Genomic DNA, 14,785 nt, shown 5'->3' with positions numbered 1-14,785 from the left:
ACTAGAGATTCATGAACACCTGAAGATCTTGGTGCCAAGCAAGGCTTGGCCCTAGGCAGGAGCAGTGATCCCCTTGGTGCCCCCTGTTCTTTATTTTGGAGGTGTCAGAAGGGATGTACCCCTTGGACAGACCCCACTGACACACACGAGCATGCCCTGAACCTGCCGGAGTGCTCCATGGACCATAGGATCATGGAACAGTCAGGGTTGGAATGACCATAACTCAACAATTGGAGAGCAGACCCGAGCCCGCAGGGGGGTGTCAGGCAGGATTAACCACCAAGTTTACCCCCGCTGGCTGCCGTGGCCGCCCCGCTGCCTGCTAGTGCCCACGCTGGTTTGCCCATGGCAATAAAGACTCCCACAGCCACAGCAAGAGAGAGGAGAGCCAGCAAAGGAAAATTCCCATGGCGGGGAAGAGGAGGATGAGGGCTCTGGGGGTGAGGAGGGGGCACCCTTGGAGATGCCGAACCAAGCGCATGGAAAAATACGAGCCATGACAGAGGAGACTGTAACTTCCCAAGTGGTATCGAGGGGCCAACAGGGACTGAATTGTGTGCTGATGCTACTCCCCATTTTGATAAACAGAAGCAATTTGCTCTAGTTAACAGAAACCTGTCATTTTATACCTAATTTCACACACCGATCTTTCTATCAGAAAGCCATGTAGAAAAATACACCACATGCTGAAAACATTCATTAATCAATGGCTGAGTTCACCTCAGACCTGCTTGTTTTGACACCTGCCTGCAGTTTTGCGGCAGTTTTCCTTCTGTGGCATTTAACGGGCAATAAAAACCAATTTAACACAATGAACAGCGAATGTAAGTGCCCCCCGGCCCCCGCACCCGGCACCACACCACCACTGAGCCCTTGGCTGGCACTGCTTTACAAGCTGTCAGAACCACAGATCACTGTTACGGTGCTGCTCTCCCCGTAACTGATCACTGAAAGCAGGGTCCCGACTGCCAGTGGGTCTAAAGCCTGAATTAGCCACAGCCAAAAGATGGAGAGCCATGACCAGCCAAGCTGGAGCAGCTCTGCTCTGGAGCCAGGCTGGTTCAGCCTGGAGAAGAGAAGGCTCCTGAAGGGGAGACCTGAGAGCAGCTCCAGTGCCTGAAGGGGCTGCAGGGAACCTGGAGAAGGGCTTGGGACAAGGGCCTGTAGGGAATGGCTTTAACCTGCCCGAGGGGAGGCTGAGATGAGCTCTTAGGCAGAAGCTCTTCCCTGTGAGGGTGCTGAGGCGCTGGCACAGGGTGCCCAGAGAAGCTGTGGCTGCCCCATCCCTGGCAGTGTTCAAGGCCAGGTTGGACACAGGGGCTTGGAGCAAGCTGCTCTAGTGGAAGGGGTCCCTGCCCGTGGCAGGGGTTGGAGCTGGAGGAGCTTTGAGGTCCCTTCCAACACAAACCACTCCATGACTCTATGATGTCCAAGCCGAGCAGCACAGCACCACCATCAGCAGCCCACTGTGAGCCTCTCTTTGCCCATCAGCCATTCAGAAGCCCTGTCTGCGTCTCCCGTTCAGCTGTGCTGAGCCTCAGGACTCTCCAGCTACTCCCCAGTACCAGCACTAAGCAGTACTTGTGCTGCAGGGCCAAGCCAGGCACACACACACTGGGGAGGAAGCCCCAGCCAATGCCTGCTCCCAGCTCCCTGCTCTGGCTGCTCCATCCATATCGCTTCCCACCGCAGGGGTTCATTCCTCCAGCAGAGCTCTCTGGGGAGCCCATAGCAACAGCTCAGCCCCACGCTGGCTCCCCTGGTAGTGCCTGCTGCTGGTTAAAGGTGCAGCCAAGTATAAAAGGGAATGAACACATCAAGGTCAGGCCCTGCAGGCACTGGAGCCGCCGAGCTCTGGGCACCACTGGAGCCACCGGCCAGTCTGACCGAGCGGGAATGATGGGGAAGATCCCAGACCTTATGGAGACACACGACCGGCACCGGCTAGAGTGTGTCATCCCTGCACCAAGGACCTGCCAAGTGCTCTCTGTGCTGGAGGAGTCACGAATCGATGGCAGGTCAGGGCAAGTCGAGAATCAGGTTTGAATATGAAATTATAGGGACTGCTTGAATGTGTATGAATGATTCATGTGATTACCACATACAGCATCGAGCCTTTCAAGTGCAAATTATTTGGGACCAAGCCTTAGCCTTATTTTCCATGAGGCATAAACCACCCCCTCCAACAGTGCAAACAACCCAAGTCCAACATATATCATTTTCTGTGCTTCCCTCTTTCTGGTCGTGCCTGCCAGAGTCCATTAAGAATGGGAAAACTGTAAAGCATAAAGCGAGTGTGCAGTATGGGGCTTTCGCATGGATTATATGGCACTTGTTTTACAAGGTGGTTTAAAAAAGGTCTTTCACAAGAGATGTAATAACCTTCTGACAACAAAACACACTGACTCATGGAGGTAATGATGTGTGCAGCCACCATCAGGGCAGTGACAGCAAGAGATTTACCTGCTGATGGCTGTGCCTCCATAGCTGGGAAGGGAGGGCTGCAAACAGCACATGCCACCACATCACAGCCACCATACACACCCAACCACACCACAGCCACGGATACACATCCAACCACACCACAGCCACGGATACACATCCAATCACACCACCGTGAATGCACATCCAACCGCACCACCATGGGTGCACATCCAACTGCATTGCAGCCATTGATGCACATCCAACCACACCACAGCCATGGATGCACATCCAATCACACCACCGTGAATGCACATCCAACCGCACCACCATGGGTGCACATCCAACTGCATTGCAGCCATGGATGCACATCCAACCACACCACAGCCATGGATGCACATCCAATCACACCACCATGAATGCACATCCAACAGCACTGCAGCCATGGATGCACATCCAACAGCACTGCAGCCATGGATGCACATCCAACCACACCACACCCATGGATGCACATCCAATCACACCACCATGAATGCACATCCAACCACACTGCAGCCATGGATGCACATCCAATCACACCACCATGAATGCACATCCAACAGCACTGCAGCCATGGATGCACATCCAACAGCACTGCAGCCATGGATGCACATCCAACCGCACCGCAGCCACGGATGCACATCCAACAGCACTGCAGCCATGGATGCACATCCAACCACACCACAGCCACGCGCTGCACTCGAGCAGGTTTCACTTCTCAGGCAGCACTCTGTGTGTGCCTGCAGCGTGCACTGACAGGCAGGGTCTCACTCACAGCATATGTGCTATCCAGTGCCTCAGAAGGGGGTTTCTGTACCTCAGATAGCACAGAAGTGGTAGCAGCAATGAAAAGCTATTTGCAAGGCAAAGGAAAACGTGTTTGAGCCAACATGCAGACTCCTGAGCTGTGCGCAGGCACGGTGCTGCTGCCCATGGGGTCAGTGGGAAACAGACCTGGCAGGATCCTGACTGACCCCGACGGTCCTGGCTGATTAACTGACATCTGATGCAGGGACTTTCCAACTCTACAGTTTGCTCTGGTTTAACCACTGTAATTAGCATTCACTGCAGCACCTCTGGTTTACCTAATCCTCGTGGAGAGCTGCTTGCTCAGAGGAACCTGGGCTTCAGCCCAAGCCCGCTCAAGCCCCTTCCTTCCAACCCGTCAGTATACTCAGGCACTAGACCTGAAAGCACATGGGAATTCTTCAAGCCACCATGAAAGGGGACCCAAGTGAGTACTTCTCCACGTGCCCTTATACTGAATACCCCACCTATACACCAGCAACACCAAATGCCAGTGCTAGGAAGCATCTCGGCTGTTAAGTTCTGAAACACTGTGATAGGTTCTTTTCAATGCAAGTTTCTTTCCAGTTACTACAGAGTTTTCTTATTCATGGAATCATAGAATCGTTAGGGTTGTAAAGGACCTTAAGATCATCCAGTTCCAAACCCCCTGACATGGGCAGGGACGCCTTACACTAAATCATATCACCAGAGGCCTTGTCCAACCTGGCCTTGAACACTGCCAGGGATGGAGCATTCACAACCTCCCTGGGCAACCCATTCCAGTGCCTCACCACCCTCACAGGAAAGAATTTCCTCCTTAGATCCAATCTAAACTTCCCCTGTTTCAGTTTTAACCCGTTACCCCTTGTCCTGTCACTACAGTCCCTAATGAAGAGTCCCTCTCCAGCATCCCTATAGGCCCCCTTCAGATACTGGAAGGCTGCTCTGAGGTCTCCATGCAGCTTCGCTTCTCCAGGCTGAACAGCCCCAACTTCCTCAGCCTGTCTTCATACAGGAGGTGCTCCAGCCCCTGATCATCCTCGTGGCCTCCTCTGGACCTGTTCCAACAGTTCCACACTACCACACCTATGCTCTTATCCTCACTGCTCTGCTCCGCTCCAGAGCTACTCAGTGCAAGTTCTCCAGTGCTCCAACATGCTGTAACCAGTGTGTTACCCCTGTATGCAACCCCCTGCATCTTCAGTCAGCTAGGCTGTAAGGAAAGGAAAACCCTGGACAGCAAGGTAACTTTTGCAGGTGAACCTGAAAGCACTATCAGCTCAGGAGCCCCAGCTCTCGGCTGGTGCCACTGGAAACAAATCCATGCACTTTCTGGAATAATAAATAAAACTATCAGCTCCCTGAGCTGTCAGCCCAGCTGTAACACGTTACCGTGCTGGCTAAGTTAACCACACGGCATGGCCAGCGGTCAGCCTGGGAGGGCCCGGTGCACACAGCCAAAGCAGCGAGCACTGAGTTCTGAGCACCCTTCGGAGCCTGCAGCCCTTTGCTGGGTCCAGACGCTGAGCCCCAGGCTCACTGTGAATTAGCACATCACATCCACCCGCTGGCACCTCTCACCGCTCGGAGCGCCTGTTCCCGCACGCAGAAAGCACTTTCAATTTTCCATAACTGTCACCTAAGGCGACTTAATTCCTGAGGCACAGTGGGAGGGGAAGAGGACACTGACATTTATCTTCCCTTGTTAGGAGAAGCCACTCGCGAGCTATCCCGCTTCTCTTGAATTCAGGAGATAAATGTCAAACCAAAGGCTGGCCATCGCTGCTGCTCCCCTGCTGCACTCCCTTCTACACAGAGCACACTCAGCACCGTGGGCTCAGTGGTGGGTAAACCCCTGCCCTCCCATCGCTACCGCACCGTGCCCCATGCTACTTCTCCACAGCTTCTCACAGGATCCCAGCCTGGTTTGTGTTGAAGGGACCTTAAAGCTCCTCCAGCTCCAACCCCTGCCACGGGCAGGGACCCCTTCCACTGGAGCAGCTTGCTCCAAGCCCCTGTGTCCAACCTGGCCTTGAGCACTGCCAGGGATGGGGCAGCCACAGCTTCTCTGGGCACCCTGTGCCAGCGCCTCAGCACCCTCACAGGGAAGAGCTTCTGCCTAAGAGCTCAGCTCAGTCTCCCCTCTGGCAGGTTAAAGCCGTTCCCCTTGGCATGTCATTTTACCCTGATCTCCCTCCAGAGCTCCCATGCACGCACCTTGCTCATACCCCGTTGCTGTGCTGGCAGCACCTCCACTGCGCACCAGGCAGATGTGGGTATGGAGCTTCCTGGGGGGAAGAGACCAAGTGAGAGGAGGGCAGAGGAGCCTGCACAGCCCCATGCAGCCCCGCACAGCGCTGCAGCTCCACCACAGAGCCCACCTGCACCTCTGTTGATGGTGAACTTGTAAATGGAAAACAGCAACAGAAACATGAAAACCCCACAAGGGCTGGAAAGAACAACGGAATGCTGGAACCATGGAATTACCAGTGCTTATGCAGACTCCTTGCCATGAAAGGAGTTCTGGTTTTGTAAACAGCTGTAAATGAGAAGATTTAAATATATGTTCTCAAGCTGACACTAGTGGAGTATAAGCAAGGTCTTAGGAGAGCAATAGCAGTGACTTTCCATAACTGCAATTTTCAGTGTCCAAAGGGAGAGAGGTGTTTTGTCCCCCTTCACCAGCATGATCCAGAGCAGTTTGTCTCCACATTTCTTTCAGCACTATTGAGAACAGACCCGGGCCTCCAGTGCGCCGAGTGACAGCAAGTTATTGATTATTTCTGAAGGAGAAATGCAGCCAGCGACACCAATGCTGCCCATGGTGCCCCTCACATCCATGACTTGCAGTCGCTGAGCTCTCTGGGTTTAACCTGCTCCTGCATTACACAACACACTGAAAAGCTTTACATGCGGAGAAGTTTTCAATGCTCAGGCTGGACCAGGAGCATTGCCTCTGCTGGGGCCATGCACAGCGAGAGCCTGTCCCTTGGGCAAAGCACCCACAAATTGCCACGGATGCAGGGGAAGCCAGATGCAAAGCAACCCCAAAGCACCGCTGACAACACTAAACACAGTGGTTCTGACACCTCCTTGTGATTCCCACTCCCTCCTCCCCCCGCTCACTTACTTAGCTGCCACTTGGATAATAAAGGCTTTTTTCTCTTGTTTTTAAATAACAGGGAAAGGCATCTGTGCTCCCAGCCCACAGCCACACAGGAGCCTGGCTAGGAAAAAAGTCTGCTTTATGATCTGATCAGTGACTGCTTTAGTAAGTGATGTGCAGAGCATGGGAGCTGAACACACCTGTGTGCAGCCCTACACAGACGGTATCTGGGATCTGATAACTGCCTCCCTGTGTGTTATTCCACAGCTTTCCAATCAAAAGGAATGTTTCCTTCGAAATCAGTGTCCACAGCTCCAGGCTGGAACCCCTGCTCTGCCGAGGCAGTGAGCGCAGCTCCCACAGCAGCAGGGACCATACTGCAGGGCAGCACCAGCACCGGGCTGTGCTGGCTGCCCAACAAGGAGCAGCACAAGGTTTAGGACACTCAGCACCTTTGGAGGGGGACAGAAACCCCTCCTGGTCCCTGGGTCAGGGTCAGTGCCCCATCTCCCAGGGCCCCTGTCCTGGCAGTGCAGTGGGGTGTCCCCAGACCCGGGGCAGAGCTGGCTGGAGGCGTTTGGGTCAGTGGTAAGGGATGCACGACAAGGTCAGGGTTTGCCCCCCACGTGCCTATCTCTGACAGCCTGGCAGCATGCCCTGGCTTCACCGCAGGTCCCAACCCCGAGAACAAACGATCATGGAGAAGAGTCCCGATTTGAGAAACTATCGCCTAGCGCTGAGGAGGAGCCGGGCACCGCACTCCCATGGGATCGGAAAGAGGAACAGTGTCAGCACATTCAGTCTGCCACCACTGAATTCTTCACTTGAGCGTGGTGCAAGCTCCTGATGAGACATGGATCTGAGCGTCCTCCCTCAACTGCAGCCGGAGGGCCCCAGCGCCCGGCATCGCGAGGTCCTGCAGGACAACACCGAGCAAGAGGCAGGGTTGGCACCAGCGCGGCTCCTTCCCTGCGCATCAGTGAACCCCGGTTCTGCTCGCCGCTGGCGGGGGCAGAGGGCTGCATGCACTGGGGTCTGTGTCACCCCCTCCTGCCCGCACGCCGCTTGCAGTGGATCAGGGATTATTTTAAGCACATTTCCCCAGGTTCTGCAGCTTCTCGCCCGTTTCCATGGGGACGGGCGCTGTGTGCTGCTGCCGGGGCTCTTCAGCCTCCCGCGGGCCCTGCGAGGGTGAGGATGATGAGGAGGCAGAGCGGGGACCATCCCTCCAATGATGCCCAGGCTGCAGGAGTCCCTGGGCCCGGTACATCCAGAAAGAGCCACACAATCACAGGATGGTTTGCGTTGGAAGGGACCTTAAAGCTCATCCAGCTCCAGCCCCTGCTGCAGGCAGGGACACCTTCCACTGCCCGGCCAGCAAAGCATCCCCATGACACCTATCAGATTTCTTGTCTTGTCTTGCCACAGAAACCTGTTTTTACACAACAGCATTTCTCAGCGTGGAAACCCGCAGCAGGGGTCAGAGTGCCTCTTCTATTATACCCACATCAGCCAACACATCAGGCCACGGGGCAGACTGACCACCATGCTGGATGGTGCCCCATGGCCAATGAAACCAGCATGGCCCCAAGCAAGGAGAGAGCACACATCCACCCCATGGCTGCAAAACCCCGTGTCCTCCCAGGACAGGAAGCCCTCGCCCCACTTGTCCCCGCACCCTTGCAGCTGGGGTTTGCTCCTCAAATCGGTCTGGTACCTCTCCTGCTATGAGCTGAGCCATTGAATTTCCAACAGGGATCATTCCCTAGGAGGGGAGGGAAAGCCACCCGCAGTCACTTCATCTGACACAAAGGTGGTCCAAGGGCTGGGCAGTGGGTGAGGAAAGGCTGAGAGTGCTGGGACCGTTCAGCTGGAGAAGAGAAGGCTCAGGAAGACCTCGGCACCAGGTGCCAGTAGTTAAAGTGTGGCTACAAAGAAGACAGAGACTCTCTTTGTAGAAGGATTCCCATGGGAAAGGCGATGGGCACAGGTTACTCCTGGGGAGATTCCCACTGGACACAAGAGGAGAATTTTTCCCAATGAGCCACTGGAATAATCTCCCCAGGGAAGTGGTGACTCCCCAGTACTGGACACTGCAAAGGTTTGGCTGGACAGGGTGCTGGGACATCCAGTCCAGGTCATGCTGTGCCTGCAAAGCTTGGAGCAGATGATCCCTGAGGTCCCTTCAACCTGGGATTCATGATTCTTTGAATAACTGACCCCAAGTCCACACCTGGAGTTGCTGGTTCGCTGGAGCCCGTGGGCTGTAAAACTGGGAACTTGCTTTCAAAACCTGATGCTGATGCAAGCAGAACACACTTGACCCCCTTGCAAAGAGCCACCCGCACGCTGGCAGGGGCAGGTAGGGGATGGTAACAGAAGGATCCAGACAAAATACCAATCACGACACAAGCAACGGGGCTGCAGCACTGAAACCTTGGAAACCGGCTGGAAACCTCCCTCAGCATCAGGAAAGGGGCAGGAAGCCCTGGGAGCACTCACCCCGGTGTGAGCGAAGGAAGGAGCCCTCAGCAGAAGGCACAGATGGCTTTACATACTCCCATGGATATTTACGTACACTGTTTTAGTAAGCAGCTTGGATTCAGAAGCCACAACCAAAAGGCATGCTTGAAATTCTCTTTAGCTTGAATTTCCTCTTATCGCTGCATATAAAGATACATCAGGCTCTGGTTTTCCCCCTCTCTCACATAACACAACTGTGGGCAATGCTCAGCACCAAGTGTGCCTTCTATTTCCTATCACTGAGCCCTGTTTCCAAGTCCTAGCAACTGTGCTAAACTTTGTGTTTTAATATTTGGGTTGAAACACACCCATTGGCTTCACAATGAGGAGTTTTCCCCACTTAGCATAAAAATAGAAGTACAAATAAACTGCAGGGGGTGTCCATAACGCTTCCCAGAGACATAACGGGAAATAATTTCTGCCCAGATGAAAATCAAGCCCCAAGATCACTGAGCTGAGACATCACAATGTCCTGAGCCTACTATGGAAAGAGAATGGTCCTCAGCAGCAGAGAGGCAGTGGGCACCCAACTGGGCCTTGTTTGGTGACGGTGGACAAGTGCCCTGACCATGCAAGGATCATATGGAATCACATAATTGCAGATGGGTTTGTGTTGGAAGGGACCTTAAAGCTCCTCCAGCTCCAACCCCTGCCACGGGCAGGGACCCCTTCCACTAGAGCAGCTTGCTCCAAGCCCCTGTGTCCAACCTGGCCTTGAACACTGCCAGGGATGGGGCAGCCACAGCTTCTCTGGGACCCTGTGCCAGCGCCTCAGCACCCTCACAGCAAAGAGCTTCTGCCTAAGAGCTCATCTCAGTCTCCCCTCGGGCAGGTTAAAGCCATTCGCCTTGGCCTGTCCCTGCAGGCCCTTGTCCAAAGCCCCTCTCCAGGGTGAGAGGGGTGAATACTGAGGGTGAATATTATGCCTTGATTTACTACTCACTAGAATAAATGTTAACCTTCTACTTCCATACACTCTGTCATAATTAGCAGCATTAACCACTGGATTTCGACAGTCAGGCTCATTCCTGTGTAACCATCACTGGAAGCCACCCATGGGTATGATTTCAGGCACTAACCTCTCCTTTCCCACCTTATTTTTTGTTTTTATTTATTTCATGTTAAATTGTCATCACTAGTAATTCTTCCACATTATGTCACACACAAAACCAAAGTACTAACTGGCTTTTCTATATAAGTTATCGAAATGCCTTAAAAGATCTCCATAGCAACCTTGCCATGACAGTAAATAGGAGTTCACCAGAACAACACAGTAATTGCTCTGAGCACACACTAACAAGCCACAACAAAAAAAAAGCAGGCAATATTAAGTAAAGTCCTAATAAGTCTCCACAATTGCAGGAACTGCTTGAAAAGACCTTATGGGATGTTATTAGGTTTTGCTCAGTGGTCATCCACCTGCACAGCTCCATTCCCTGTACTGGCTGTGTTCAGGCTTGATTCATAGATTTATTTGTGTTGAAGGGACCTTAAAGCTCACCCAGCTCCAACCCCTGCCATGGGCAGGGACCCCTTCCACCAGAGCAGCTTGCTCCAAGCCCCTGTGTCCAACCTGGCCTTGAACACTGCCAGGGATGGGGCAGCCACAGCTTCTCTGGGCACCCTGTGCCAGCGCCTCAGCACCCTCACAGGGAAGAGCTTCTGCCTAAGAGCTCATCTCAGTCTCCCCTCGGGCAGGTTAAAGCCATTCCCCTTGGCCTGTCCCTACATCCCTTGTCCCAAGCCCCTCTCCAGCTTTCCTGCAGCCCCTTCAGGCACTGGAGCTGCTCTCAGGTCTCCCCTTCAGGAGCCTTCTCTTCTCCAGGCTGCCCCAGCCCAGCTCTCTCAGCCTGGCTCCAGAGCAGAGGTGATTTCAGAACAAAATGATCTCTGATTTACGCAGTGAAACCTCCAGCTGAAGCGTTTTCACTCCTCACTCCCTGTTCCGCTGACCCAGCACATCACAGCCAGATGAAACATTCTCCACTTGGAGCACAAAATCACGGTCGCTCTGAGCAGCACTGCACACACACCACAGTCACCCCGACCCAACCCCACCACCCCGCTGCTGTTCTGAGGGGTGTTTCTCTACACCTCCTAGTAGGAGACACAAGGGCTAACAGCGCAGTGTTACATTCTGAACCGCCAATTAACACTTGCTGGCGGTACCGACTTGCTGCTTCTCTAGGGAAAGCAGCCCCGACTTCACACCCCTTCAGCAGCACAGGCTCAGGTTTGGCCGCCCTCACCAAGGGGACGCTGGCAGACCCAGGGCTCACAGAAACGAGAACATCACCAGCCTCGAAGACTGAGATTAACACACAGAACTCCAAGATTAACATGCATAACTCCAAATTTATCCGGTGCAAAACCGGTCACCCCGAGCACCCAGGGGTTTAGTCAGAGCTCAGTGGGTGCCCCAGGGCCAGCACAGCATGCTCTGTATGCTGGGATGGCTCCCGGCGGTCCAGCACCCCATCCATCACTCCCGAGGCTTCCCGCACCCACAGTCTAAGCTTCCCTCCTCTGCTCCTCTGAAACAGCACCCTGCAGCCGAGGAGTCTCGTGCAACTATGGCACTGCATGGTGTATTCCTACAACAAAGCCAAGGCAGCCCTCCCGCAGTGGCGCGCAGTGTTTGGAGTTGAGACCAGCAGTGCTTGATGTTTCTGTGTTAAAGCCACAGATTTCCTCGCACAGGTGGAAACTTCACTGCTAAACCATCCCCTGGCTGCCCGCTCCCCCGTTACCCGGTATTTCAACACCGGCTGCCGGGGCTCCGCTCCCTGCGCCTCACGGGCAAACCCGCACCGGGACAGGACCCGCGGACCTCGGGCTCCTACTGCGTCTCTGTGACCCACCGAGCCGAGCGGAGCGGGGCTCAACAGGTCCGGGAATGGGCTCAGCATCCCGGGTATGGGCACAGAGGGACATCCAGCAGCCGGAGAGTGCACCCTGAGGCAACCCGGGGCATCCCGGAGCTGGGCGTTCGGGGGCTCAGCGTTCCGGCGCATCCCGGCACCGGGTATACGATCCGAGACAGGGACGGGCACCCCGGGGCTCAGCATGCGGGAGCACGGCTCGGCACCCCGGCGCTCACCATCCCGGGGCAGGGCTCGCCCTCCCGGCCCGCACTCACCGTCCTCCCGCTCGTCGAAGACCGGTCTCTTGGAGGAGGAGGCGCTCGCTCCCATCCTCTTCTTCCACTTGCCCCAGTGAAACATCGGGGCGAGGCGGTTGGCATGCCCTGCGCGCCGCTGCCCGCCGCCGCCCTCAGCCGCCCGCCCGCATGGCAGCGCCCGGCGCCGCCGCCTCCCGAGCCCTGCCCGCGGGGCCGCCACAGCGCGGCGGAGCCGGGAGCGCGGAGCCAGGCGGGCGGCGGGAGCCGGCGGCCGCAGCGCCGGGGGGCGGAGCGGGGCGGGGCGGGGCCGGGCCGCCCTCGGAGCAGCGCCCCCGGCGGCGGGACGGCAGCGGCACCGCCCGCAGGTGCGGCCGGGGCGGGGACTGCCCCGGGGGGGGATCCCGGCCCCGGCCCCGGAGCTCGGCGCAGCGCTCGCAGCGCTCAGGGGTGTGGAGCTGCTGCCTAAACAGGGGCGCTGCGGGAAAGGGCAGAGCCCGCCGGCTGCGGGCTGCATCGCACACGGGAGGACCAGCGGGTCAGGGGGGGATCCTGCCCCTCTGCTGCGCTCTGGGGAGAGCCCCCCTGCAGCCCTGATCCAGCTCTGGGGCACAGCACAAAAGGGACGTGGAGCTGTTGGAGGGAGGCCAGAGGAGGCCATGGAGATGCTGCGAGGGCTGGAGCAGCTCTGCTCTGGAGCCAGGCTGAGAGAGCTGGGCTGGGGCAGCCTGGAGAAGAGAAGGCTCCTGAAGGGGAGACCTGAGAGCAGCTCCAGTGCCTGAAGGGGCTGCAGGAAAGCTGGAGAGGGGCTTGGGACAAGGGATGTAGGGACAGGCCAAGGGGAATGGCTTTGACCTGCCCGAGGGGAGACTGAGATGAGCTCTTAGGCAGAAGCTCTTCCCTGTGAGGGTGCTGAGGCGCTGGCACAGGGTGCCCAGAGAAGCTGTGGCTGCCCCATCCCTGGCAGTGTTCAAGGCCAGGTTGGACACAGGGGCTTGGAGCAAGCTGCTCTAGTGGAAGGGGTCCCTGCCCGTGGCAGGGGTTGGAGCTGGGGGAGCTTTAAGGTCCCTTCCAACACAAACCAGGCTGGGATTCTGTGATTTGAGGAAAGGCACAGAGTTACAGCATGGCCCAGCCTCTACCCACATTGGGTTTAGTTCTGAAAGCACAAATAGTTCATCCTAAATCTGTCAGGAGTACTCACTACCAATCTTTGATCTTACTAACGTGAAGGCAGCTGTGCTGATTTTTATTCAACTATTGTAATAAACTAAAGACTTGATTTAAATTAGTGGGTAGCCTGGAAAGTCAATGTTTCTCTTGTACAGATGTTCCACTGCATTTCAGAAGCTTCCTCACTCTGGAGATCTTTACTGAAGAAGTCATAGGGGATGTTGTGATACAGAGCATAAAAGCCTGAAGGTGGTTGTTTAGGCCTGAAATCACAGAATCCCAGACTGGTTTCTGCTGGAAGTGACCTTAAAGCTCATCCAGTTCCAATCCCTGCCGTAGGCAGGGACACCTTCCACTAGAGCATAAACTACTGGGCTTGTGGGGTCACCTTCCAGCAGGCAGGAAAGGTGGGCAGTGAAGTCTACGGCTGCTGGTTCTGGCACATAAAGTGTGCACACACAAGAGGACCACATCAGAAATGTCCAGTGACAGTGTTCAGCCATTGCGTTGTCTCTGTGACACCCTCAGGAAAGGGCTTGCACAATTCTGAGGCCATGCTCCCTGGGTTTTAATTTAAACTTTACTCTGTTTTCTCCCACGGCACAGTTTGAAAAGGATATTGCGGTTATTGCACTCTTCACGCAAATTTTGCTCAGATTTAGTCATTATTTAAGAGCCTGGAAGTTGGAAAAGGATCTCAGGTGGAGGCTATAATTTAAGAACAGTTTTCCAAAGGCAAAGAATAGTTCTTAAAGATTTCTTTGAGAAATCAGAAGAGTCACTCTCAAATAAAAAGAACACTTCTGTACGAGGCAGTAAGTGTTGCTTTGTTCAGGGGCAGGTTTAGTTTCCAACATGCTGCAAATGGCTGAGCTCTCAGCTTCCACTCCTCCCCTTCTCCTGCCTTTGCAAAGTATGAAAGAGGCTGTTAAACGCTGCTGTCCATCTGTCACTCCGCTGTTGTTTCTCTCTTATTCCCCCTAAGATTCTGACAAGCGAAATCCACAGCACAGAATCATAGTCTTGTTCCAAGAAGCCTGCAGAATGTGGTGTAGGAAAAGAGTGGGAAAAGAGGATGTGATTGTCCTGATGCCGGGGAGGGTTTCAGCCCACCACGTTTCTTGATGCCTTTGCCTGTGGAATGGCAGAAGTGACATCAACAAGGCCATCACCAGCAGAGATAAAGATGTCATTGTCCCACTCTACACCTGCTTTCATCACCATAAATCATGATCAAGTTCCCTGGTATCAGTGAAGTTACCCTGAATAAAGCCAGTGTAACCAGAAACAGAGCTGCCTGAAGCAGCATTACATTCTTTAGGGTATCTGTGCTCAGTGAGCTGAGGAAAATGGTTTCTAAACAAAATCATGACCAATTCTCACAAAACTGCAGAGGCAAGTAAGACACTCCTGATTTAGGCACAGAAACAAGGGGGCCAATATACCATGATATTACACTCCTCTTAAAAGCCCTTTACTGAAAATAATGGCTATAATTGCAACATGTCCAAGATGATGAAAAGAATATTACCGTAATCCTTAAAATTCACATGCTTCTCCATCAAGGAGAAAGCCAACAGAGAAAAGCCTATGTTTATTTTAAGCAGTCCCTCTGA

The 14,785-nt window shown here is 54.5% G+C and overlaps 2 protein-coding genes across 4 annotated transcripts in view; both read right to left on the bottom strand.

Annotated features, from left to right (window-relative positions):
* STK32C (serine/threonine kinase 32C) overlaps window positions 1-12,192 on the bottom strand; it is a 78,585-nt gene extending 66,393 nt beyond the window's left edge. The window contains exon 1 of one of the 2 annotated variants that reach the window (XM_062635164.1): window positions 12,018-12,192. In XM_062635164.1, coding sequence (XP_062491148.1) covers window positions 12,018-12,122 — 105 coding nt within the window. In that variant the 5' untranslated portion in view covers window positions 12,123-12,192. The remainder of the gene's footprint in view (window positions 1-12,017) is intronic. The other variant, XM_062635163.1, reaches the window with a different exon arrangement.
* Window positions 1-14,785, bottom strand: part of BNIP3 (BCL2 interacting protein 3) — a 234,144-nt gene that overhangs the window by 178,929 nt on the left and 40,430 nt on the right. The window lies entirely within an intron of this gene.

Source organism: Pezoporus occidentalis, unplaced genomic scaffold, assembly GCF_034315485.1.
Source record: "Pezoporus occidentalis ecotype Australia unplaced genomic scaffold, CSIRO_AGI_Poc_V1 ctg45, whole genome shotgun sequence".
In the NCBI taxonomy this organism is placed as follows: domain Eukaryota; kingdom Metazoa; phylum Chordata; class Aves; order Psittaciformes; family Psittacidae; genus Pezoporus; species Pezoporus occidentalis.
This window is presented reverse-complemented; position numbering and strand designations above follow the sequence as displayed.